The following is a 26,397-nucleotide window of genomic DNA, read 5'->3' on the forward strand; positions in this document are numbered from 1 at the left end:
ATTCTCTGTTTGAGAATGTAGTGGAGCAATTGCTGATCTGTGTATGTGTGAGAAAATGTCAGTGGAGGAGTAATATATATGGAAATCTTGCATAGAGATAGAACAGGCAGCCAGTTTGCCATTCATTAGGAAATGAAATAATTGTACAAAAATATGTCTCCTGAAATAACAATTGAGGGAAGGGGTAGAGACAGGGTTGGGGGAGGTTAACAATATTTTTGAGTAATTTTCTCTACTTAGAGTACTCGTTACTGACCTCTCCTGCAATTTTACTGCTTCAGACACTGCTTTTCCAGTGAGTGGTGCTTTGTGCTGCACAGGCACAAAGGTTCCACCTGAGACACCAGCCCAATTCCTGGAGCTAGGTGAAGGGATGGGAAACTGCCCCCAAGTACTTTCTCTGTCACAACTTGGCCAAAGGTAGGTAGGCTAAGCTCAGCAACTCTTACAGGTACCAATGAACCTGCCTTTCACTAAGTCCAGTTTTCTTTCTAAAATGGGGAAGTAGAAGTTATTTCTTTGTGGGTGTGTTGGGAGCATAAATATAGCTGAGATACTTAGATGCCTTCTGAAGTATCTGAGACTGTCTTGGATGGGATTCCCCTTCCCCTTCCTGCTACTTCTCTTCTGGCCAGAACTGACCAGCAGAAATGTTCAGTGCTTGTACAATTTACATATTAATTTTTGGCTATATTTGTTAACCTTGGAATTTGTTTGACATTGATGGGCTCAAGAGTAAAATCTTTAAATAATTTCTTGTACTTTCTTCTACTGTAGAGCAGCTTAAAAAGTTCCTGGCACTCTTTCACCTTTTCCCAAATAACACAGTGCCTACCTTGCCTTCTCTTTGAGAAAGTCTGCCTCTGCAAAGAATGTTGTACCAAATATATTACTTTATGCAAGGTGGTAAAAATGGTTTATTCTTTCTTCATCCCAGCTCTTGACTGCATCTGCCTAGTCCTTGGTCTAGAGATAAATGTCACTGAGGACTGCCTGGGGACTATTTTGCATCTGAATGGTGACTTGTAATGATTCAGGTAATGGGCCAGACCACTGTTTTTTGTAATGACTGGTGCTAGTCCACTGAGGTCCAAACAGCTGCTCCAAGTTTCTATCATCTCCAGTGAAAACAAGTACAACAGCATCAGCTTGCAGCCAGTTTACAGTAAACCTGCTCCCTGGGCTGTGGGTTAACCTCCTTAAATATCCCTGTGGTCAGGTCTGTTACTCTTGTATGTGAAAATAAGTCTTGGTGTGCTTTCTGATTTACTGAAGTGTAAATAAACCAAGAAGGTCTTTCAGGCTCTCTCATCAGCATATATTAGTAACGCTCATCAGCTCTTGACTGGAACTTTGATGGCATAATTACTCTGAAAGGGTAACATATTCAAAACTACCTGTGTGACTTTGGGAGTTAGATTCCTCAGAGTCTTAGTCATTATTTTAAAAAGCAATTAGCTTTTTAAGCTACACACACTCCTGGAAGTTTTAAGCAAAGGCTTCTGTTTATCTTGTCTTTAAAATGACAGTTTCTAGGATGAGAGTGGTGGCTCTTCCACTCCACTTATTTCAGATATTAAATAAGAGTGTTGGAGAGACAATTAGAAAAATACTGTGGTAAATAAATTCTCATGGGTAATCTTACTAGAGAGGTCCAAGAGGTAAAAGTGTACTTTTCAGTCACCTGACAGCAGGATGGATATGGGCATGCATTTTCAGCTATGCCTTTAGGACAGCTGAGAGGATGAATGATGTCTCAGCTGTTGTTGTAGACAGAGCAAAGCATGTATTTCTCTAGCCAGGATTTGGTGCACTTAACTCAAACAGCTTGTGACTAGAGCAGTTCAAGCACTGGGGCAAACATGGTTATCAGCAGAAGCAGATAAACTAAGAAAACAGTCTTGCATACTCTAATGTTTGTGTAGGTAAGATTTTAATTTGCTATCAGTCCTAGGGTTCTTTATGAGCAGTGATGGATTAGTCTTGATACTTGTGCAAGTTTTAAAGCATTCCTGTAACACTTGTAATGCAAAATCTATTTATTTTGTAGCATACCTGTGAGATAGGGACCTGCTATTTATCTCATTTGTACAGCTAGGGAACTGAAGTATTCAGTAAAGCTAAACACAGCATGAGGGATTGATCACTCAAGAAAGTCTGCAGCAGGACAGGCAGGAGGGTGCTCAGTCTTGATTCTCATGAAAATCAACAAGCTCTGGTCCATGCTTTTCCCATCTGATTCTTCCTTGGTGCTTCTGATGCAGCTTGTGGCATTTGCTTGACTAGGCAATGTGTGTTTGGCTTTTCTAAGGAAGAAAGCTCAAGCCTGGCGATGGAGGGGGGTGGTGTGTGTCTGGGGAAGGTGAGGAGTGGGGAGCATCCCCCAGCTAGAGATGCCTCCACCACCACTTCTTCAGTGAGTGGCTTCCCCAAGACGGGCACAGGCTGCTTCTCAGCTACTGAACTGTGTTCCTCTCTGGCAAATCCCTGCTCTTCCTGTACCCAGAGCAGCTCTGCTCCTCTTAATAAAGTTGATATGAGTGGCTGGGTTGATGATGGAGCTTCCTGCCCAGCTGCACATCTGCTGCCACAGTGCTGAGTCCCTGTGCTGCCTGGGTTCCCTGATGGAGCAGAGTTTCCACTGCTCCATCTCAGCCATGTGAGGGTCACCAGTGCTTGGAGTTTGGTGGAGGAACTTGTCCAAAGCTGGCAGGAGGAATTTTTTGTTATGGTTGCATGATGAACAGTAACAATGTGAGTTTTATTGCTCAGAATGTATCCACATTTATAGGATGCTATATTTAAAAAGGAGAAAAAATGAGTCATGGGGAGCTATGCTAATGCTAAGTATTTATGTCTACCTCTTGTGAGGCTGAAGGCAGTGGGAGTTGAGCGACATTCTTGTGAAGTGTCTAGAGGATTTATGGATCAAACTAAAGCCTGCTGAAGTCAGCTGTAAGTCATGCAGTGCCTTGCCTGGGGCCCATGTCATGTACTGTGTGTGGGTTACAGTGAAATATTCCTCTTGGGAAACCCGGGAGCACTCCGTGCTGCCGGCTTCCCTGGGCTCGGGCAGGAGCTTGACTTGCTCCCAGTGGTTATTACTCTGCCACTGGGAAGTCACTCCTGGCCCACTGCCAGGGCAGGAATGTTGCTGTGCCTCCCAGGCCATGCCTGCAGCACCATAGGTATGGATACCTGTGCCCTGAGTGGGAGCAGGCAGAGCCTGGCATGTCTCAGCTTCTCCTGCACTCCCAAGGAGATGTAGTGTCAGGGTCTGCTGTGGTACAAGCTGCTGGAGCTTTCCTTTCAGAGCTGGCTAGGGTCACAGGGATGCCAGGGTTCGGATGCTTTCACTTATGGCATGCCTTGACACTAATTCAGTTGGCTTCCACTTAATCATGAAGTGCAAATGTTGGAGTTTGTTTTATTTAAAAGTTCTTTAATGAAATTGCGATGAGATTGAGAGCGCCAGTGGGTTCAGCTTTCCAGGCATCTGCTTGCCAGCATGCCTCAGCTCCTGTCACAGCTATGGGAAGGACTGGGAGCAGGATTTCAGTGGTGGGTGAGCCAGCAATGGAGTATGGAGAGGGACTCTGTGAACAAACCCTGACAGTGCCATGTGTCCAAAAAATGCAGATTTGGCAACAGCAAGAGGCTCTGCAGATCCTCTGTGTAATCCACTTATTGGAAGGAGAAGGTTTTGAAGTGAGCAAAAAATAATTATTAAAGTGAAATCTTCAGCTTTATTGGACTTTTAAATTTTGTTTTCTTGTGATTTTTTTTGTTTTCTTTCATACTTTCATATCAGTATGAAAGTGAATGTGTTTAATCTTCCTTGGATATAGTTTTGAGTGGTGCACTATTGCAACCTCTTTTGTTTTCCAGTGCAAGGCATGCTCTGGTTTATGGAAACAAATACTTGTTCATCTTGCAATTATAAGAGGGGTTGAAAGGCTTTTGAATAGGGATCTGCTCTTTGCACTGCTGGAAGCTCTAAGCCTCATGGTGAGCAACAGATGATAGGCAATAGCTGGAACAAACACCCACCCATTTCAGAATAAAAGGATGTTAATGGACATCAGTGTAGTGGGAATCACAGCCACTTTTTTCTTGAACTGGCCTTCCCACTTAAAGAGCAACTAAAACACCACTGTAGCATGCCTTCAGGTACCTGGTGACTTCAAGAAAGCATTTAAAGGATTTTTTTCCTGTAAACTTGTGATCTTGTGATACAAGTTCTTTACCAGTTGGCTGTTGAAACACTCACTCTGAAGGGGTACGAAATGACAAAAGTAACAGGATGCAGATGGAATTTAATCTCTTGGTCACATTGAGACACTATTATCGGGTCTGTCATCTGTCCTTAGCATACCCAGATAGCTCTTGAGTGGTCTGCATAGACAGCTGGCAGTTTAGTAGAGATTGTGATCTTCAGAAAATATGTAGCTGATGTCTTGTGTAATACTTGCTATGGAAGTATTGGTGTCACCAGCCTAAGTGCAGCACTTGCTGGGTGGGGAACACATGTCTATAAAGCAGGACTCTTTGGAAGATGTTATTCAATACCCAAGCACTCAATCCCAGAAAGAGACCTACGGGCATCCACAGAGCTTGTGCTGCAGGGTGATGAACTGGGAGCAGGGAGATCACTGAAGGAATCCCTTTGGCTCAGCAGTGCTTGCTGCTGACTGCAGTTGCAGACTGAGGCTGGTTTGTGGCTGCTGGTGTTTCGTAGGGACAAGAATCCCTAACTAACCTTGGAGCAGGAGGAGACATGCCCCAGTGCTCTGGAAAAACCCTCAGCTGTTGCGAACTGTTTTTGTGCAGCAGTGCAAGGTCAAACACTGCTGTTGTAGCTCTCAGAATAGTGCATGATCTCGTTGTTAAGGTACCTCCCTGCATCTGACACAGCTGCCCTTGGACAACAAGGCAGGTATTGCCTGAGCCCACTGTGTGCACTTCACCTGAAGAGACCTTGGTGGTAGCTAAGGAAGGATCATAGCTTGGAATTCGAGCATCCAGAGGCTGTGATCAGCTGGAGGACAAGGTGGACTTGAATAAGTATTTGCAGCAGTACGTCTCTAAGAAAATATTCTGTAGCTCAAGGGCAGAGTGCTTTGAGAGAGACTTGTGTTTCTTCCACATGCTGTGGATGCTTTCAGATCTAATCTGCAAACAGGGACTATGTCAGGCATGAGGAACTGTGCAGACCATTTGCTTTTCTTGAGCTCTGGGCAGGCCCAAAGAGATACTGAATGCTCTGTTGAGATGCTCTGCTGGGCATTGCTTCTTCTGTGCATCCTGCAAAACAGCTCCAGGAAGCACAAGGATGCTGACAAGCTGCTGCATCACCCTAGTCCTGTGAGCAGCAAGGGTTTTGTTACATGAGATTTACTTGTAGAGTATTAAGTCTGTTTTCAAAAGTTTTCCTTGGACCAAATGCCTGTGGAGCATGAAAAGGCTTTCATGCTAATCGGCCAAGTTAGCTAAGAGAATATGTAATTCCTTATTCTTTTTGCAATGTAGCAAGCCTGTTTAATTAGGCAACTGGGATTTGAATTATTAAATAACAGAACAGTTTCAACCTACTTTTCTGTTGGTAAAGATCTCCAGCAACCCTGTTTTTATTCCATGGATTTTTGAATTATGAGTTCCAGAAACTCTTTGAACCTCAGGAGGATGACTTACTGGATCCAGGAGGGCAGAGAAACAGGACTCTTATTTTAAGGTCTCCTGAGCACAGCAAGTTACTCTCTGTTGTTTACATACCAGCCTCACGAGAATATGGAAATAAATGCTAGGCTGTCGAAGCAAAGCAGAAAAATTGTGTTTTCGGGCATATCCTGTGTTGAAGCATCTGTTTGGTTTTGTGCAGCATAAGAATAAATCCTTCTACTGCACAAAACTCTGGGAGCACCTCTCTCTCTCTCTCTGATTTAGGGTAAAAGAGAATAGAGCAAAGTCACAGGAGCCGCAGTTCACGTAGGCTTGAGAAGACTCATGAAGATGAACTGGCATAGCTGGGAGGTGAGAAGGGACAAAGAGGAGCTGTCTCAGCCAGAGCAGTGAAGAGCTGAACTTAGGCAGTGATTGGAGGCCTGCCACCTTCAAGGCAGTGACAAAAAGGCTGAGGAAACGCCTGCTGGGGTCCATGGTTGGGGCAGACATGCCAGCAGCCCTGGGCAGGGTGTTCTCATGGGCAGCAGGAGGCAAAGGACTTGCTGACAAAGCCACTTGGACCCAAAAAACTCCTGAAATATCTCCCAGCCTCAGGCTCTCCAAGCCCTCCTGACCCCAGGCTAATGTATTCTGGCTCCTGTTTGGGACTGGTGCACTTCAAAAGCCTTGTTGAGTGGATGGGTGGGTGGAACTGGTGACCCAAAATACCATTTCCCCTTCCTAAGGCTGGGCGTATACCAAACTTGTGTCTCTGTGTGGTAAAAGAATATGAACCAAAAGTGCTGAGAGATGCAGTGGTTAAATTGAAACATGCTGTGGCAGGATGAAAGTAATCTTGTCCCTTACAAGGCCTTAATGCTTTGGGGCTTTATTTATTTTATTTTTTTCAAGTGGCTGCCATCCATGCTGTCTCTATCTGTGATTTTAATAGAGATATTTTTATATGCAGACGTGTGTCAAGATTAAATCACCTTGTGTTATATTATCACTCGCTAGGTCGATATAAAAAACCAATATCTATAGCTGTGTTTTATTTAAAATTTGAAGTCTGAATTGTCATTGAAGGTGCTGAAGTATAAGAGGATAACTCTGTGTTAGGGTCTGTGTCCCTTGCAGTGCAAAGAAGGAAGGGTCAAATCCAAATTTTTTGCTGTTTCTGTGAGTCTGGTATATAAAATATGATGCAAATCAGAGATTTATATGGATGGCCAAGACTAAGACTAATCCATAATCTCTTTGCTTGGTGTTTAAAAATAATGGCACTGTACATGCATAGCAATGGCATATAAGATCTACCCTAAGGCTAGAGCAACATAATGCTGCATCCCACTGGTTTTCAGAGGAGACCATGGTGTCTTGACTTGGTTACAACTTTGCAGCAGTACTTCAGAGCTGTGTGGTGGATGGAAATTTTAAATGGGTCTTATGGCAGAATCTAAACATTTCTTTGGAATTTCTCAGCCAAGGTCTTCAGGACATTGAACACGTTTCCTTGCTCAGATTCTTCTGTTTCAAACAGGAGAAGGAGAGCTGAGTACTTGAACCAAAGCAATGATTTGGAAGAGCTAATGAAGGACCAGGGATTCTTGTTTCAAGGTAGCTCTTGATTTACCTTACCTAGACACAGAAACTTTGTCTAGTTGCTTTGCTTTATTTGGTTCATGCGTGGCCTTAGCTGTGAAGTGACCCTTCCCACTGCTCAGGTAAAGCAAAGTTCTGTACACTGCTAGGAGCTCTGTGCCACTCAGCTACAGCTGCAGTGTCCAGTGGCAGTGTAGTACCACTCACAGTGAGGGAAAGGTGAGTGTGGTCCAGCCCCAGAAAATGACAGGCAGTGTGGTGATACCAGTGTTTAACTGATGCTTTATCCCCTTGTCCCATCCAAGATCCTTACTGGCCCTGTTGCAAAGACTCAGAGGTGTGTTCACTGCCTGTATTGCTCTGTAGCCCAGCACATCTCATTCCTCTGGGACAACATCCCCTCAGGGAATCTGACTGTGCAATTTCTGCAAATCTGTCAGTGTCAGCCTGATAATAAGACAGAAGGAGGCATCATGTTGGGCGTGGGGCACTGAATACCTTGAAAGCTGACTGCTGCAATGAGTGTAACCAAGTGTGGTATGCTTCTCCCATGTGAAAACAGTTTATAGGGCAAAAGCAGATGTTATTGTTTGGTGCGTGTGAAAGATGCTTTGTGGCAGAAGTGGGTGTGCCTCTCTTTTCCTTTAACTGGCAAGAGAATCTGCTGTTCCTTTCTTCTTTTCTTTTTTTCCTCTGTGCAATGGTAATTGAGTTTTGAGGGGGTTTATCTTTCCCTGAAGTTGTGGGTGAATTTCTGATGTGATTGCACAGTGTAGTGATGGCTGGAGCCCTGCTGTTGCCTTGTTCATCAGAGCTGCTTCATGAGAATGCAGAACACTTTTGAGGTATGATTTCCCATCACATGCTAATCCAGTGAAGTGCTGTAGATTCACTTGCTGGTGCTGTTTAAATCCATAATGCAGCACCACCTGCCAAACCACGGGGCATAATGGAAGTGTTAATGAATGTACATATATACCCTCCCACATGGCTGCAGGTTGAATGACTTATAAGTCAAGGCAGAGAATTTAGGCTGAGTGTAGAAGGAACCAGAATTAGGGTATCCTGATGCAGATCTCTGCTGAAACTGGGGGGTGATGGGTGGCCACAGGGGGTGTAAAATTGGGTCAGCTGACTTACAGGGTGCTTTCAAAGATGTGTTGATTTTCAGCTGCTGCCCTATGGATTCATCCAGTCACACCACCTGAGATGTAACTTGGGTATTCAACAACAAAGTGCAGGTACTGAGAGCACCAGCTGGGGCCCTGGTACCTCTCTTCTGAGGGGTATTCTCATGGGATGCTTCTCTCCAGTGCTGGCAGGGTGAAGACACTTGATAGGAGAGTGGACTTGAGTCATGCAAGGGTGAACTCTGTTCCTCAGGGGTGGTTTGGTGAGTTGCCCCCTGGTTTGAGTGTCAAGGTGTCCGTTTGCCACCAGGATGGTTTGTCCAGGCTGGCACAGAGCAGAAGGAGAATAGCAGTGAAAGAGCTAAACAGGGACAGCCAAGGGGTTTGCCAAAGAGAAGGGCTAGGAAGAGGCAGCAGGGCTGACCTGGCACATGGCTGGGATGCTGGCAGTACGTGCACCTGTCCTCAGGCAGGTTCAGTGGAATGCTGTGGCTTTGCAAAACCCTGCATCACCATGTGTGAGGCAAAGGAGGGGCCTGTGCATCCACCCCTCATCCCACTCCTCATCCCTGTAACCCAGCCCTGAGTTCTGCCCACCCTCCTCTTTGAGACAAGCAGCTGGATTTGCCAAGTATGGAGTCACCTCCCCAGCAGGCTGTTCGTAAATAAGAGGCTTATGCTCTTGGCAGGCACTGTAACGAGCCTGGAAAAAATTACTGTTATGGGTCCTGGCCCAGTGATGAGATCTTGGAGTCTTCCAAGTGACAGAGTAATGACATGGACCTGGGAAATGCCTGGAATAGCCTTCCACACAGTTCTGGGATTTAGCGTCATTAGATTCTAAGTAAAATAGGCCATGTGCCTATTTGGGTAAATTTGGGAGGCAGCTGTTCCTTCCTCTTAAGTCCATGCTAGTGAAGCTCTACTATATCTCCAGCATTACAGACCAGCATACTCTCTGTTATTCTGTGCTTGTGAGTATTAGATGTGTTGTGGGAAGCCAGAGGTACTGTCCTTGATCAAAGACCCTGGGAAAATTTATAGAGAGCCTTTCAAGCCTGCCCTGTGTCTTGGGGTGTAGAACTATTGAAGAAATATCAGTGCTGCCCCATAGCTCACAGATAATTTCTGGGAACCTTGTGATGCAAAGTGAACAGGCAGTGTGTCTTTTTTCCATATGTTATGTGCAATAGTCTTTTTCCCTAGGAAGGACATAGACATGAGTCAAGTTTTGGAACAGACTTGTAGGCAGAGGACAGATTTTGTAAAAAGCCTGGAGATCCCTGCTCCTCACCTTCCTTCATCTGTCTCTTGGACTAGGTAGGATTCACCCATCCCCTAGTGGAAATGCTATTACCAGGGAACTTCACAGCCTTCATCTCTTTGCAGCTGTCTAAGAGATGCAAAGTGTGTTTGCCAGGAGGGAAGGGAGTCTTTAAAAAGCCATTTACATCCTGAAAGACATCCGGTAGCAACACTGGAGATGTAAAAGCATTAAATACTGAATTGAGCCTGACTGGAAGACAAATGTGGAGCCAAATGCATTGATTGATTTGCAGAAGGGTGACTGGAATGAGGTGGCCCTGTGGCCTTTCTATCCATTAATCATCTCCAAAGCATCCATAGGTGCCATGAAGTCTGTGCCTTGGAGCAGCCATGTGTGGACAGCATGGTGCCCATGAGGCTGCAGGGCAGTGGCCCCTCAAGGAGCTGGGCAGAGGGGTGGATGCACCCCTTGTTTTGGCAGGGGCTTTGGGACTGATGTGGGAAAGGCAGGGTGGAGCAGTGAGGAGGTCCATGCTGGGCAGCCCTGGTGCTGCTTAGGATCCCCTCACAGCTCCATGATGCAGCACAGGAATTTGTTGCCTGGACCACTTCCACCTGCCCAAAGTGATGCTGGTTGAGGCCAGGAGGGCTGTGCCATGCACATCTGGCTATGCCATGCACAGCTGGTTGCATTGCCATCATCTGGGCCACATGCAGGCTGCAGAACATCTGGGCTGCAAACAGGACATTGCTAAAGCACTGGGCTATTGCTTCAGAAACCTCACTGAGCAGCAAAACCACCCAGGGCAGTGAATTTGGGGTCTTTTCTATTGGTGTGTCAGCAGGCTGGGATGTTTAGGAGGGAAGCTGCCCATTTCCAGGGATTGTGCGAGCAGGAAGGGCAGCTATTGGAATTCGAAGCCGCTTCCTCCACTAAATTTGTTCTTGCTGTGTTATCTCTGCCTGGGCAGGGCAGGGGAACATCTTGGCAATCTGCTTTTTTGCTACAGTATGTTTAGGTCAGCTTCAGTGGTTCCATGATAACATAGGAGAGGCCTTCCTGGCCTCACTAGCAAAGAATTTGCAATAGTAATGCAGGAATCTGTCATCCCCTGATGTCTCCTGAGGGTTTTGGAAATAAATGAGTAAGGAAAGAGATGGTGGATTTAAGCACACAAGTAATGGAGGTAAGAGTAGCTGAGCCAAGCCCCAGTTACTGAGTAGGATGCTCTCATTTCATACCTTGGCAAAAGGCTAGGATCAGCCTCCAGTGGACACCTCTGAACTGGCAGCAATACAGTTTTATTTGAGGTCTTAGAGATAAAGGAATGGATCTTGTGTAGCTGCTTTCTGGTCGCATAACTGGATTCTCCTACAGAACTGGTAGTGGCAGAGCTGTAACTACCAGTGATCCAAATCTGACTGAAGTATTGCTTTTAATAATAATAATTTAAAAAAAAAAAGAGAAATCTGGCATCTGCACCTGACTGTTGGTTTGTCAGTGACAGAACTCTTCTTACATATTTTGAAAAGGGCACTACGTCACTGAGGGAAACAGGCTGAAGATTAATGGAGTTGTTGTGGGAGGTGGAGGAGGAGTTGGGAGAGGGAAGCAGAGTTGGTTTTGGATGACATTTGTCAGTGTGATTGACTCATGCTGTGCTGCACTTTACATAGAGATTGGGACACTGACAAGCACGTGCTTCCCAGTAAAAGCAAGTGAGTCCCTGAATCCAGGCTGGGCAGGGAAAGCTGCTCAGTTCTGCAGCAAGGGCTCCTCCTGACATCACTTAGGGATTCGCAGGGGGGAAGGTGGGGGGCTGCCTACTACCTAAGCCACTTCCAGTGACGTGGCTTTTTATTATTATTATTTGTTCAGGCTATAATTCTGCGTTTCCTGAAATAACTACCAAGGCAGCTCCTGTCTTTAGCTGCCTTTTGTGTGAATCTCAAGTGCTTCATTACTCCCCCGGTGCGTTTTCTTTCTCTTACAGTAAATCTGAGCAGCATCTGTGTGCTGGGGGAGGTGATGCAATTTTGGGTTGAAAGGGAGAAAAGGTCTGGCTGGCACAGGAAGCCAGTGAGCAGTTCAGGGAACATAACACTTGGGGTACAGCATCTTTTTGCACAGGAGGAGAATTGATGAGGCCACTTCCAGGACCCACAGTTACCTCCCCCCACATTCAAAGCCCAGCCAATTGCAGCTCTTCATTGCTTGGTAAAGGATTTTATTTTTAAACGACAGTTGGTTCAAGGCTTTCTTTTTTTTTTTTTTTTTCTCCCTTTTAGTAGCAATCTGATATTGCTTTGATCACTACTCCAAAAGGAAATGCCTGTAATTTCCTGTGCAGGTCTTACCAGGTGCTGGGCTCCATCAGAGCCGGAAGCTGATGGGAGTTGGGAACACCTGTTAGAATCTGCCTTCTTAGAAAACCTCAGAGACTTGAAATTTCATTTGTGTTTTGAAAAACCTAATGCCAGAGCTACAAAAGTCATCAGACTCTGGCTTCCCACATGACAGATCTGTTCCATGCTGACTTCCCACAGAAGACTGGAACACAGTCCAGCTTTTGTTCAGTGTGTCCTTTCAGAGGCATTGACTGGGAAGGAAATCTGACAGACTGGAGAAAACTTGGCTAGGAGTTACTCATCTTTATTTAATAGTAATTGGCAGGTTTCTTTCATACACCTACGAGTCCTTGGGCTCTTGATGGTTTGGGACATGGTCATGCCTACTTGAGGGAGAAATTCCTGAAGTTCATTCAGTCCTGATCAGCATGACTCAGGGGAAGTAGCAGCCTCCTAAAAGGGCATGTCCTGTCTTTCAAGGATTCTTAGTAGTTCCCAGCCCAAGGGATTGCCTGCAACACATCAGGCTGAACTATTTTGGTACCTGGCTGGCGTCTCTGGGTGTGTCGTGGTGGTTGTGTGGCTGCAGCCAGCAGTCTGCAGGAGGAACAGAGAGGGAAGTGTTCAGATTTTGCAGAGTTTCAGCCCTGCAGGCACTGCGTGGAGCTGCTAATGCTTACAAAGTGGCTGGGTAAAAGGGTGTAATCGAGTGAGCTGTGGGCAGAGGAAGAGTTCTTAATTGCAACCGTAGGAGGAGTTGGCAGCCTCGGTGGCTGATAGTCTTCCTCAGGTGAGATTGGCCTCCTCAGGTATGCAGAGCTCTGTCAGGCCATGGGTGAGGAGCCATGGCCCAAAACAAGCTGATGATAGAAAAATTTCCTTGGCCATGGGCTGATGGAATCATCAGCATCCGTGCCCATGCACTAGTGTGTGCTAAATCATGGTCTGCTGCTGAAGTAGACATCAGCTCCCTAAAGTTGTCTGCTTTGGGGAGCTGCAGCAGAGGAGGAGGGAGCTTGGTAGTTCCCAAACAGGCCCTGCTGTAGCTTTTCTTGGAGGTTTCATAACAGAATTAAGCAATTTATGTTGCATGTTGCCATGGAGACTGTAAATCACTGTCATGCTGGCCTTCTCAGTGAGCGAGCTGGTGTCTTTAATTGCACTAACCTGCCCTACAAATCCAGGGCTTGGTTCTGAGCTTGGTGACCTTCTGTAAAGGCCTCACCCTGGGAGCTCAGCCTTCAGGACAGGAGAGCAGAAACCAGGGAAAGGGGTGCCAGCATCAAATATCAACTATCTGGGGTCCATTTTATTCTTTATTATTCTCTTATGTGGCCACAATTCTGCTCAGAAGCTGTGCTTGGACCCACTTGCATTCAGGGCAAGTTTTGTAATGAGGGAGGTGGGGATTAGATACACTACCTACATTTTGTGGGCCAGTCATACAAACTAAAATGAATTTGGTGTTTTTATGTTACTTGGCTGCTCCAAGGGGATAGCTCAGCCCTTCGACTCCACCTCCATGTCCAGACAGGTAAATGGGATTTTATACAGTTTATTCTGCCTCCTAAAAGAAAATACTTTTTGCTGAGGAGGCTCAGTTTCAGTGACACCCTTGGACCAATGTTTCTTTTTTCTTCCCATCCACCTACCCCAGAAGCAGCCACACTTCTGACTGTCTCAGCATTACTGGCTTGTGCTGTCAGGCCACCAGTCTTGCCAGTGTGTGTGAAGATGGTTGTATGAATGGCTGTAAAAATCAGCCTCCTTGCAGTGACTAAACCAGAGCCCTGACGGCATTTACCAGCGTAGGGTATGGATCCCTCTCTTGGCTCCCTCAAAATAAACAACTATATAAATTGTAAGATGATTATCAGCAGACCTTATTAGTGTATTACCACATGCTGCTTTGTATTCAGACAATAGATAAAAACATTAGTGCTTCACTTTTCTCAGTCAGATCTACAGCAAACATGCTTATTCTTGCTCCCATCTGAGGAGGACTGTGTCAGTACTCTTGCCAAAAACACATGAAAATTAGCCCAAGTCTTTTGCACTTGCCTGTAGCTCTGTGCACCTTTGGGAGTGTTTAGTCTTTTCCAGGAAATGATATATATTGTTTTAAAGGTTTGAATCATGAGCTGGTTAAGTTCATAATCTTGTCAAGGCATGAGTTGTCTTCGTGCTTTGGTTATCAGGGCAGATGGAGGGGCAGAGGGATAGAAGTGCCTGAGTTTCTGAAGGTTTTCTTTATGTGCATGCATGGCTGGAGCACGGGACCTGCCATCTCAGTAGAAAGAGGAGTGTTTCCATGAGCAGCAGAAACAATCCTGCAGAAACATGAAAACTTGCTGCCTTTTGGCACTCTGAAGTTTTCATCTCTTGTTCTAGCATCACCTAAAATACAGGGAATTGTGCTCAACAGACCAGCCTACGGTTCTTGAGGTTTTTTTTTTTTCCCAGTTGTTTTTTTTTTCAGTTCAGTTCTTGCTGTTTTCCCCAGGCTATGTAAGAGTCAGTCTGGTGGTTCAGACACACAGCATGACCAAACTTCTGGAAACAACGGGAAGCAAATGCCCCGATTCAGCCGATAAGCATGCTGGGCAGAGACACAGTTTGTACAATGGGCTAAACATTATCCTAGCACTTTGGGGAGCATTTCATGCAAGATAAGCTTGAGGCTTCTTAGGAGTGGGTTAAAGGGCTGGCACAAAATGTCAGTAAAAATGTAATGCTTGTTGCCAAGCAGCAGCTTGTGGTTTTGTGAGGAGGTCAAAAATCGTGCACAAACGGAGTATGTTTTTCACATCCACAGACTGTCCCCTGCCATGTCAGTAACAATCAGTCTTTCATTCTGCCTGGCTGGAGCTGCTCTGCTGTGTAAAGAAGGATGGGGTGAAATTTTGGCCATGGGCAAAGCAAAAAATTGTCATTAACACTGTTGGAAGGAGAGGCAGAGCTTTAGCCAGGGTCTGTGTCTCAAAAAGCCTGTGAGGATCATCTGACCCCAGAAGGATTACACAAAAATAAAACTTGGTATTTCAAGCAAAAATAAGACATTTAGTTGAAATTCATTGGTTTTTCAGTAGCCCAGCCTGCTGTGTATTGATGTGTGGTCTCAGAAATATGAGAAAGTGGCTTACTCAAAAATAAGGCTAAGAAACTTCCTTGGGGTTGTTGTGAGGAAATGCAGTGAGACTGTTTGAAACCTCAGCTGGTTTGGTCTTCTCCCCATCCAGCAGATGTTGCTTGCAGTGGAAATTCTTGCTATTCTCAATAATTTCCTCCAAAGGTGGTTTAGAAACAAGCAAACTTGATCATGCTTCTTGCTCTGAAAATGTGTCTGGTCTCGATTTGGACAAGAGGCCTTTGCTGTTCTTGGACTCAGAAGCCTCGTCCTCTGTTTCCTTATGGGCTTTTCTTTTTAGAGGTGGTATGGGGTCTCCAGTGTACTGAAAGAACACTTTTGATGACCAGATCAAAAATGCTTTTAAGATTCAATATTTTGGGTTAAACTGAAGTAATGATTATGGAGAAAGGGACTAGAGAAATCAGAAACTAGATTAGAGGATTATGTTTTTGTGTTTTCACAAGACCACAGTCAGCTTCTGTGGCACAGAGCACATCAGACTTGCTTGGTGGTATCTGAGAATGAAAAAGTTGTCTTTTTAATGAAAAAGAAATCCCTGGGGTTATTGGGATAGCCTCCAAAAGCTTGTGTTGCTTGGTGGGGATACAGGTTGGGAGCCAACAGTTTATGGAGGTACCCTCAGAGCAGTCTTGGTCCCACCTCAGTGCTGACCCCAGCCAGTGCCTGCAGCCCAAAGGACACCAGCAAAACCAGAATGTCTGGGAACAGGTGCCTGCAGAAAGTGTCACCACAGCTGCTGCTGCACTGAACAGTATTTTCAAGAAAACCAATACCAGGAAAATCAACTGCCTTGTCTTCAGCCTTATCATTATGATGGATATTTTTTTTCTCTTTAAGTGTGTGAAAGACCTCCCAGAAAATGCAACGGTCATTCAGATCTGGGAGATGGCCACCTGTTTCCTCTGAGATCTGAGTCAGTATCACTGCTGCCCAAGGGTGGGTGGAGGGCACTTACATGCACAGAACCTCCTGTTTGCCTTCTCCTTAAATGAGCAGTTTCTGCTGCTGAGTGTTGAAATGGGTCAGTCAGCAACGGCTGCCTCTTCTCCCTTCTCCACAAACCTGTGCTGTTGCCCAGTTTTGGCCAGGGAATTTTTTTTCATTTTTCTTTCAGGAGGTAGCTCTGAGGTGAGGGAAGCAGTGTGACCATGCTGCTGGGAAGCTGCTCTCTAGGCTGTGTCACAGCCACAGGCACCAGCCTTCCTGCCACAGCAGGGTTGAGGGTTTGAAAAAAAGGCAAAACAAAAACCACCTGTTATTCCTGGCCTGCTGCCTTCTTGGTTTTATTTCTCAAACTTGAAAGTGAGAGAGAAGAAAGCAGCTAAGTGCATTTTTGTCTGCTGGCAGAGCCAGGCTTGGACCTTTACCTCCAGTTTCACCCATCACCAGCAGCTCTGCCTGCAGATCTGGCCCTAGGATGTAACACACCATTTAATGGTTGCTATACCTTGGGTTACGCAGTGAGGAATAGCACAACTCTGACTTATCAATGGGATTTGGTCACTGGCAACAGGAAACTGTTAGGAGCTTGATAAGTGCACTGAGCCAGGGTGATTTTGTCATTGCTGTAGGAAAGGCACCAGCCCCTGTAGGAAAGGCATTCAGTAGCATAGGCGTTGCATGTGCATTTGGTGACAATTAGCAATGCTTGCAGACAAACAAGGCACAGTGGGGGAGATGTCCGCACTTGTAAGCGCTGGGTGTGAGTTGCAGTAGAGCTGTTGGGAAGGGTTGATGCTGCTGCTCCTGTCCAAAAGGATTTTGGATGTCAGAGCTGCCTCATTCTCACTTCTTAGGCAGCAGGTGAAAGCTGCCTAGTGCATATTGCCCTCTTGTTGTTGCTGAGTGATTGGAGATGATCTCTCTCTCCAGCAGGTGCAGCACACTGGCAGCATGGCTACAAGCGCCGTTCCCAGCGAAAACCTGCCCACGTACAAGCTGGTGGTTGTTGGAGATGGTGGTGTGGGCAAGAGTGCTCTCACTATTCAGTTTTTCCAGAAGATTTTTGTGCCAGACTACGACCCAACTATTGAAGACTCCTACCTGAAGCACACAGAAATAGATGGGCAATGGGCAATTCTTGATGGTAAGCAAGCCACTCTCATGATCCCCTTTCCCTTCTAGCTGAGCACAATTGCAAATAGACCTCAGTGTCTCCCACAGTGTGTTGTGTCTCTGTCCCTCCTGCTCTGCTGGGGCTGGCAGGATCTGGAGCTGCAGTGCATGGTCTGCAGCTGGTCTCCAGCAAAGTTTCTGCTTCCAGTTGCTTTGGTTCCAGTTCTGCACAGAAGTGTTTCTTGCAGGCCTGTGAAAACCTACAGATCCTCATTGACATTTGGAGTAGGCTTCTGCAGCCCTGCCAGGTGGCTGTTGCTAATGATACTTCATTGAGGCTGAACTTATGCCCTGGGAAATAACTGTGAGTGGGTAACTGAGTGAGTGGTTATAACCAGAAAGAATATTTAATCAAAACTGTTGTCCACTGACAGTGAAGAATTTTTACAACTCTTAAACTCAGTCATTCAGGATGATGTTTTCATGTTTAATTACCTGTCCCATTTCAATATGGCTAGGGTAGCAGCCTGGAGATCTGTTGTAACCAAGTTTTCAGCTCTTTGAAGAAAACTGCCTCTTTTTTTTAAACAAAACAATAACAGTGAAACACACAGGGGAAAAAAAAACCCCACCAAAAAAATGCAAAAAAACCAAGCCAAAAAAAAAGCCCCAAAAAAATCCCCAAACCAACCACCTTGATTAGCAGGTGAGGAGAAAGACCTGTATTGCCTAAAGCTGCAGCTTTTTCATTTATGCTTCATGAAGCAGACTAACTACAGCTACAAAGGGAGTCTTTGCTCTTAAATGTTACAAGTTTTGTTTTCCTTTGTAGAGTAATTAGGTAGGACATAAAATCTAACAAGTATTTTCTGCCTTAATTACCCAAGTTTATGTATGTTGGTCTGGAAACCTGAGATCTTAGTTGCACTCTTTAGGATTTATCAGATATAATTTAGTCAGTACAAATGGCCACAAAGTCCTTAAAAGAACAGCTTTTATTCATATTAAAAAAACAAAACCTGCAAACAACAAAACCAGTTAATCTTGCCAACATTTGTTCATTTGAATATGTTAACAGTTGATATGAGGCAGTATTTGTGAAATTGGTGCTGAAATGTCTCTTCTTGTCATCTGCCTTAGAGATATCTGCTCCCAGTTAATCATCTCATAATGTAGACATCTACCTTTATTATTAAAATGTCAGTCCTGTATAAAAGAAAAATCCAGTCCTGCTGTAAATTTAATTCATTATTTTGAGTCCAGAATCCAGTCCTCTAAAATGTGTGACCTTTATCTTCACTGGTATGCCCCATGTTGTGATATATATATATCAGCTGCTGTACCTGTTGATGTTAGCTGAAACAGCCTTGGTTTTGCAAATTATTGAAAAGGCATCTTTTACTGAATACTTGGAATTGTTGTTTATACAAAACAAACAAACAGAACTTCAACAAAAAACCTAACTGAACCTGATCTGAGTGGGAGTGATGAAAGAAACTGTTTTCCAAGGAGCAGAAACTTAACCCTTTGTTTTAATGAAAAAGCATTTCTTTTGCTCAGATGGGCTTAATGGCTGTACTTGGGCTGAACAGAATTCAGCTGTGACCTTGAATGGCATTTTGGGAATCCCTGACTTCCAGGGCTTGTGTGCCCACAGATGCTTCACAGCCAGAGAAGTGAAACTGCAGCTGCTTCTCTTTCCTACCACTTGAGATTTTGAACAATCACAATTTTGGAAGAAAGACAATATTCTTGTCTGAAAAAGGATGTGACCCTTCTCCATCTGCCCAAAAGAAACAGGGCACCAGGACTGACTAACACTTGTGTCATTTGCCTCAGCTCTCTGTCACAGGCTTTGGATCTGGGCCATTCTCCGAGGTCACCATATCCTGGGACAGCTGCTCTGCTGTGGCTGCATGAATCACTTATGGGATAAAATTAGGGACAAACATGATAGGTAGGGTCAGGATGCATCATGATAAATCCTAGACTTTCCAGTTGTTCTTTATGACCAAAGCCTTTACAAGCTGAGGTTTCATGCAGTGCTTGGTGGGCAGAAGCAGCTGCCCACCTCCAAAATAGGAACTAGTTTTGGAACATGAACAACCAAATAAGGATATAGCATGAGGGGCTCTATAAATTTTGAAATTGTCAGAAACAGTTATTATTTAAAAAAAAAAAAAGACTTACATAGACATCCAACAACTTTAAAAAAAAAGGGAAACAGCCCACCCTTTTCCAGGCTGTTGCCTGAGCAGTTCTGTACAAAGCATCTCAAGCATTTTGTAACTGCACCAGCATTATGTTGTAAAAAAACCCTTCTGCTAGCCAGCTTGCATAAAGCATTTGGCTTCCCTCCATGAAGACCTTCACCCACATTTATTCAAGAGCACTAACTGCCTGCATGATGAAATGTTTGACTTGCATTTTTTTCTTTAGCTGAAATCTCTCTGTGAAAGTAGACTGAAATGGAATAGGGTTCTGTTTTAAATCTTGGAGCAAAAGCTACATTCAAAATCTTCCTTTACCTGTTTGTTCTTTGGCTTGGGCATGTCTCTGTTTTTCTCACCAGGAGTTGTCTGTGATAGTTCCCTGCCTCCCAGAAGATTGTGGGGCCTGTGTTTGTTGTGTGTGTTCCACACTATACAAACCCACTTTGTTGTTGACCTTATGCCAGCTTTAGAAGACCATCAATGCAGTGTTTGGAAGTGTTGTAGAGTGGAAGAGGGCACTTAACCTGAATCAAAGATGCGCAGGCAATTTGTGGCTAGCCCATTTTTTGGTTGCTGCCACTCTAATGAGGCTTTAGGACCAACCTCCAATTTTCTCTGCATATGTCATCTTGGTTTATTCCCTGCTGGTAGTGCTGAAATCAGCACAGTGCTGTGTTCAGTGAAATGCACAGAGGTGCTGTAGAGACATGAGGTCAGAATTAAGTGGGGGCCAGGGTTAATGTGCTTTGATTAGCTCTTGCTCCAGTTGCATTGCTGTGATTAATTTTGCACACTCCTTTCTGTGTGCAGGCTAATTTAGCAAGTAGCAGAGGATTTCTTTTGGTGTGGCTGCCAAATGCCAGTCTGGAATTATTAATCTGGGCATGAAGCCAAAAGTGGAATACCTTGATATGGCAAAAAGTTCCCTATGGTTCAGAATTCCTTATGGCTCATACATCACACAGAGATAAAAAGGTGGCAAGCAAAGGGAGATGAAGACATGACCACAGGCACATGGTTTGGTCTTGTTGGGAATTAGGCTGAACTCTTAGCTGTCAGTAGGGCTGTGCCAATTGGTACAAGCCAAACACGGAATTGTGTTGGTGAAAGGAAGCTGTGGTCTCCCTTCTCTCCCTTTCCTTTCCCTGGTATGATTTTGATGAAACTCTCACAGCCTAGAAGTTGTCTCTCTGCTCCTGAGGTTGTTTCCCTTCCAGTTCTCTTCCCAAGACCTCCTCCCAGTCCTGGGGTGCCCTTGTGCTGGGTTGGACCTGCACAGCCTGGTGTGCACCCGTGTGCACTCACACCAGGCTCCATTCCTCCCCCCACACTCTGTCTGCCCTTCCCACCTGTCTATCCCTTGCATCCCTTTTTGTGGAGGGTTTTTGCTGCTGGTCATCCCTGGGCACACAGGAAGTTTTCTGTTGGAAGTCCCTGCTTTTCTTCTGGGAAACTTGAGATCAACTCAGCCACGAGGCCAGAGGGAGGTCAAAGGTCACTTCAGATTTGCAGGCAGAAGGGTTGGTTTGTGGCTTGCTTTCTTTTTTTTTTTTTTTTTGTTAATTTAGAGTAGCATCACTGAGAGCATTAAAATTCAAGTTAAATTTGTACTTCCATTATTTTATTTGTGTATCCAGTATTTGCCCTCCTTTAATTGCTGGGATTTTGCAACAATGAAAGAGGGGGTTTTGTCTTGGGTTGGATTTTTTTCCTGCCAGGAAAATTTTGATGTTGCAACATGGAAAACACAAAGCTTTGAATACTTGCCCTTTGTTAGAGAAAGGGCTCCTTTAAGGGCTTGCATCTTTTTTCTGTTTATTGATGTGGAAGCCTGTCTTCTTTTTGCTTAAAGAAAGGGCAAGAATTCAAGTACTTGGGTTTTCCATGTTATAACATCTGTGTATTTAGTTAGGGCACAGAAGAAGGGCTCATAAAAGCCCCAGTGTTTTCCTATCATGTGTTTTTTGCTGAGGAAAGCTGTCATGCCAGGGGCAGCACGGCTGTGTCTGAGAAGGAGCAGAAGCATCAGAGTGACAGAGTGAAACATCTGCCTTGCTTTGCACATGGCAAGGGCACCTCATACCTCTTCAAGGTGACTTGGGGTGTGGGGACACAGAATAGGAGCTGTGACCCCAGTACCCCATCTGTGCAGTGCCCAGAATGCCAGTTCCTCAGCTGAAGGCAGTGCCCTCTCCCATGGTGCTGCTGATGGAAGACAGAGACCATGGAGGTGGCTTTGCTCAGCCTGAGGCTTGTTAGTTTGACTTGGCAATTCAGGTTCAGTTTTCCCATGGTCTTATGTACCAAGCTGCAGGGCAGTGAAACCCAAAGGCTGAAGGACAGAAAATGGGTTCACGTGCCTGTCAGTTCATCTTTATCCCCTCTAGATGCCATGGACAGTGGAGAAGTCTCTTGAGGTGACCTATACACCCAGCTGCCTGGCAAAGTAAAGATGTAGGAGGACATTTTGCCTAGATATGAAAAGAGAAGAGCTCACTTGCACAACCAGATCTGAGCTCCTCGAAGGCTGGGAATGCTGTGTTTGATCTGAATCCAGCCTAGGCTCCAGAAAAAGCAATGCTGTTGCTGGCTTAGAGTTCACAGTGTGTCTCTGCCCTTGGTTTAGGTTCACCAAGTGCCTTTGTCTCTGGATGGCCACTTGGAGCACTGTCAGTTGCAGAGACATTGCCACATGTACACCTTGAAGCACCAAGGGCTTCTATTTTGGACCACAAATTCCTGTATATTCCTGGGCTCCTGTGCCTGCTCAGAAGTGCTCTCTAGGCAGCTGCACTCTTGCATAACCCATCAGGATTCACAGAAAAATGGTATGGAGAGCTCTAAAGGGGCAGGATTCAATTAGCAGGGAGTTCATCACAGCAGCTGGGGGTCACATCCACTGGAAACTCGAAAAGGCCATCTCTTCACTCAGCAACCTCTTACCTGCAGAGCAGGAGACCTCCCTGCTGGGCTCTCACAGCCTAATTGCTCTTAGTTTAGTCTCCAGCTGGTCTCATGATAGCTCTAAATGGCTTTGCCCTCTTTGGATGTCTGGTCCTACATCATACATCATCCTTGGCTTCTCTCTCCTTCAACTTACCCAAATGCTTTCATAATTGCTCCTCCTTGCTTCTTCGGTCAAATTTGTGAGAAATTCACAAAGTTTTCTGTTGGAAGTCCCTGACTATGTACAGCCTATGAGTCTGATTTCAGTTCCTGGAAGAATGAGGTAGGAGAAACCCACTGTGCTTTGGTCCTTGTTTCCATGCTGGCATTTATGTGCTGCCAGTGGGGCAACTGGTGGTTTAAAGTGTACCAGCTCACAGTTCTCTACTCATGGTTCTTTCTGTCTTCTGCCATCCTGTCTGTAGAAATAGCAATTTTAAAAGAAGGTGAATGCTGGCTAATATGCTAAATCTTCTCATCCCTTTGGGAAGAAAATCACCTTCTGAGCTACCCCTTCCCAAGTTTCTCCTTGCTCCTTCCCATTTCTATAGGTAGGAGTTGTCTTGAAGCTTTTATGCCACAAGACACCACAAGCAAAGCCACTTACATCTGGCCCTTTTTTGGTGCTGATGTTTTTCAGGATGGGGTCCTTCCCTACAAAGGATCCAGACCCCTCTCCTCTGTTGTTTACAATTCACAAAGCACAGAAGTGTTAGGCTGGGGGTTTGCCTTAATGAAGAGTACATTTAAAGTTAAGACAAGGACTTTGTGTGGCCATCTACACAATGCTTAACTTTGTATTAATAATCTTAACCTTCACTGCTGTGTGTCTTTTACTTACACTTTCAAATTGCCATTTTAAGTGCTGCCTGGACTTGCTCACCTTTTTATCAATGCTGTAAGTGAATTCCCTTTGAATAGCAGCTGCTGACACAGCAGCTCTGCCTGTGTTTAGTGTGATGGCCAAGATCCAGGCAAGGTAGGAGAGCCCCATGCACTGGGGTATCCCCACAGCCCCCACCAGGGCTTGCCCCCTCTCCCAGGGGTGCAGAGCTTTGGAGGGGCAGCAGCTGGGGATGGGTTGATGGGTGCAAAGGCACAGCTGGATGCTTCTTATGTGTTTCATGAGAAGTTGGCAAATGTGCCAGAGCAAGGGGAAGTCCCTAAGCAAGTTACCATGCAGGATACAGCACATCCATCTCCACCTTCCTGCCCACAGCTTGTGCTGGGGCACCTGCCCTGTCTCAGGGGGAGGGAGGGCAGGAGGGCTCAGCTCTCAGCAGGGATCTCTCCCACTCTCCCACAAGTTGGGTTTGTGTGCTGGCTGTCAGCTCTCAGCCCTGCCCTGACACCGTGTCTAGCTGCTGCAGGAGTCAGATGAGGGCAGCCCAGCCTCTCTGTACAAGTTGGGCAGGTAGGAGAGATTAATTTCCTCTTCTGTCCCAGTTCCCTGGCCTTATTCCATGGTACCAGTTCTGCCCAGGGCATAGAAATTTACCAGCACATGCAGTCTCTTTGGGTTTTCTGTTTCCTTTTTTTTTCTTTTTTTTTTTGTACAGTCCGTAAGAATAGCTGAAATGCCTTTGAGCTGAGACTCTTGTTTCCTAGATTTAGAGGGGAGGAGCAGGATAAAAGGCTATGAAGAGACTCAGGTGACTTTCCAACAATCTTGGCAAATAAGCTTAAATCTCAGGGTCTTTGCAAGAGCCTGGAAGCTCTTTTTACCTTAAGAGTTCATGAAAACAGACTTTCAACACCAGTTAAGGCAGGAGAACAAATGAGGCTGAAGGCTTTAAAGGGCCTGCCAGCACCAAGGAAGGTCTCCAGGTCTTCCAGTGTAGCTGGCTCTCTTCCAGACATGCAGTGGAGGTGTGTGGCTGGCTCCTGAGGTGTGCTGTGACATGCAGCATGTCCACCTGTGCTGATGCAGCAAAGTGGTCTTTATCATGGTCCCATCTGGAAACTGGGGCAGCCTGAGCACTTCCCCTGCAGGGAACACCTTGCTGGGTCTGTGGAGTGGTTCAGACCAGACAAACCTGTATCAAGCCCTGCTGCTCTGTCAGCAGTATGCTCCTGCCACTGTCTCCATCCACGGCTACCCTGGGCTTTCCCCATCACTTGTGGGCAGCAGATGTTTACACCATGGCTGTACAGCAGAGGCAAAACAGTTTTCCCACCCAGCCCAGTTGACTGGGATGTGAAAATTCTCCCAGTCAGCATGAAGGTCCCCTGTTTGCCTCTGGGGTGCAATGATGCATTAGGACTGGTACTTCTGAGCAGCCAATGCACTCTGAGTGCACCCCATGTTGGTACTGGCGTAGCCTAAACTGGTGAACTCCTCTGGTACCCTCCTCCTGGCTGTGCACAAAGCTGGGGCTCAGGAGCTAGCACTGATGTGTGTATGTGGTGTTTACCCAGAAGGCTGGGGTTGCTTGTTCCACAAGTGATGGGACCCCCTGCAAGACAGATCCATGGAGAACCAGTGAGTTATGATTCCATTAAGTTTAATCTAGTGGGGAACAGCATCTGAGTGGCTGTCACAACTGAGGTGTTTTAGGGGATTTGAGCATGGATTTATTCACAGAAATGTGATCACTGTATTGGATGTGCTAGGTACTTAAAGCTTTTCCATCTGTTTAAGCTACCTCCTTAGTATCAGCACACCATTTGAGACTAAATATTTAAGGGGAGTTCTCCAAGGCTCACTCTGAAGGACAAAATGGTCTAGAAACAATATCCAGGTGTTGAGAAAAGGAAAATGCTTGTAGCCTTTACTTTGGGTTGTCTCCCAGCTCTGCTTCACCATGCATTTAGTAGGTTATCCCTGACATTTAAACTGGCTTTTAGCTAACCTTCCAGTCTTGGGTTTTCTTTTCTGGGAAAGGGAAAAGTTGGAAGGGCTGTGAAATACTTTGAGCTGTATCTTGCCAGAGGAGCAACTCTCCAAATTCAGTGATCTGTATTTGGTACTGGAAAAGGAAAATGAAATCCACGGTGTCCTCTTCCCCTGCTCCCAACTTAGGCATACAAGGATGAGTGAGGTCTGGGACAGAAGCCCCCTTGTCAATCCAACTTGATTTCATCACATCTTTGCAGTCTTTGAGGAAGCCCAGCAGAGGCAGAAAGGCCACAGGACACATAGTGGTGCCAGCAGCTACAGGTCCCCCACAATAATTAAAAACCTTTGTCTGTTCTGTCCTAGTTCTGGATACTGCAGGCCAGGAGGAGTTCAGTGCAATGCGGGAGCAGTACATGAGGACTGGAGATGGTTTCCTCATCGTCTACTCGGTGACAGACAAGGCCAGCTTCGAGCACGTGGACCGGTTCCACCAGCTGATCCTCAGAGTCAAGGACAGGTGGGTGCCATGGGGCTCCCCACCATCCTGGGGGATGGCTGCAACCTGACCCCAGCTTCTGCCTTCTGCATGTCCCGAGACAAATCCTTAGGTGGCATTTGTGGGCCTCAGTGTGGTGAATAAGAAGTGGTTTACTTCTGATAAGCATGAAGGGCTTTCAGTGTGGAAAGGGTCAGTGGTGCTACAATGGAGTGAAAAGATGTCTGGAAGGGAGAAACTTCTGCCAGAGCAGTGTGAGAAAGAGAGATCAGACACCTTTGAAGGTGACCAGCTCAGCTCTGAAGAGGGGGAAGGATGCTCTGGGTACAGTGCAGGCACTTTGGGATCACCAGCAGGGAGCCAGCAAGCATTTCAGCCCTAATTATTTTGTGTGTCTTGGTACCATCTTCCTGTCCCTGGCTTGTGCCAAACACACCTTCAAAGGCCCTGCATTATTTGAGGTGTGAGCAAGTGTCTTGAAGGGGAAAAAGTTTGTGCTGGAAGGAACTGTATTTCGTACCAGAGATGTAATGTAGTTAATGCACTGTGCTCTGCAGTGAACAATTACACAGAATAAAACATCTGTCTGTGCCTGGGGAGAGGTCACCTCTCTCCTCCTTGCATGTGCAGGGGAGAAGGTAGCACTGGGAATTTAATCATGGTAAATAAATGTGTCCTGGCTCAGTGAG

The 26,397-nt window shown here is 45.7% G+C and overlaps 1 protein-coding gene across 7 annotated transcripts in view; it reads left to right on the forward strand.

The window, feature by feature from the left end:
- MRAS (muscle RAS oncogene homolog) overlaps window positions 1-26,397 on the forward strand; it is a 39,608-nt gene that overhangs the window by 4,162 nt on the left and 9,049 nt on the right. For 5 of the 7 annotated variants that reach the window (XM_064718153.1, XM_064718159.1, XM_064718157.1 and 2 more), the window contains exons 3-4: window positions 17,032-17,245; window positions 25,576-25,729. In XM_064718153.1, coding sequence (XP_064574223.1) covers window positions 17,053-17,245; window positions 25,576-25,729 — 347 coding nt within the window. In that variant the 5' untranslated portion in view covers window positions 17,032-17,052. The remainder of the gene's footprint in view (window positions 1-17,031; window positions 17,246-25,575; window positions 25,730-26,397) is intronic. The other 2 variants (XM_064718158.1, XM_064718155.1) reach the window with 1 other exon arrangement.

This window comes from Zonotrichia leucophrys, chromosome 7, assembly GCF_028769735.1.
Source record: "Zonotrichia leucophrys gambelii isolate GWCS_2022_RI chromosome 7, RI_Zleu_2.0, whole genome shotgun sequence".
NCBI classification, from domain to species: domain Eukaryota; kingdom Metazoa; phylum Chordata; class Aves; order Passeriformes; family Passerellidae; genus Zonotrichia; species Zonotrichia leucophrys.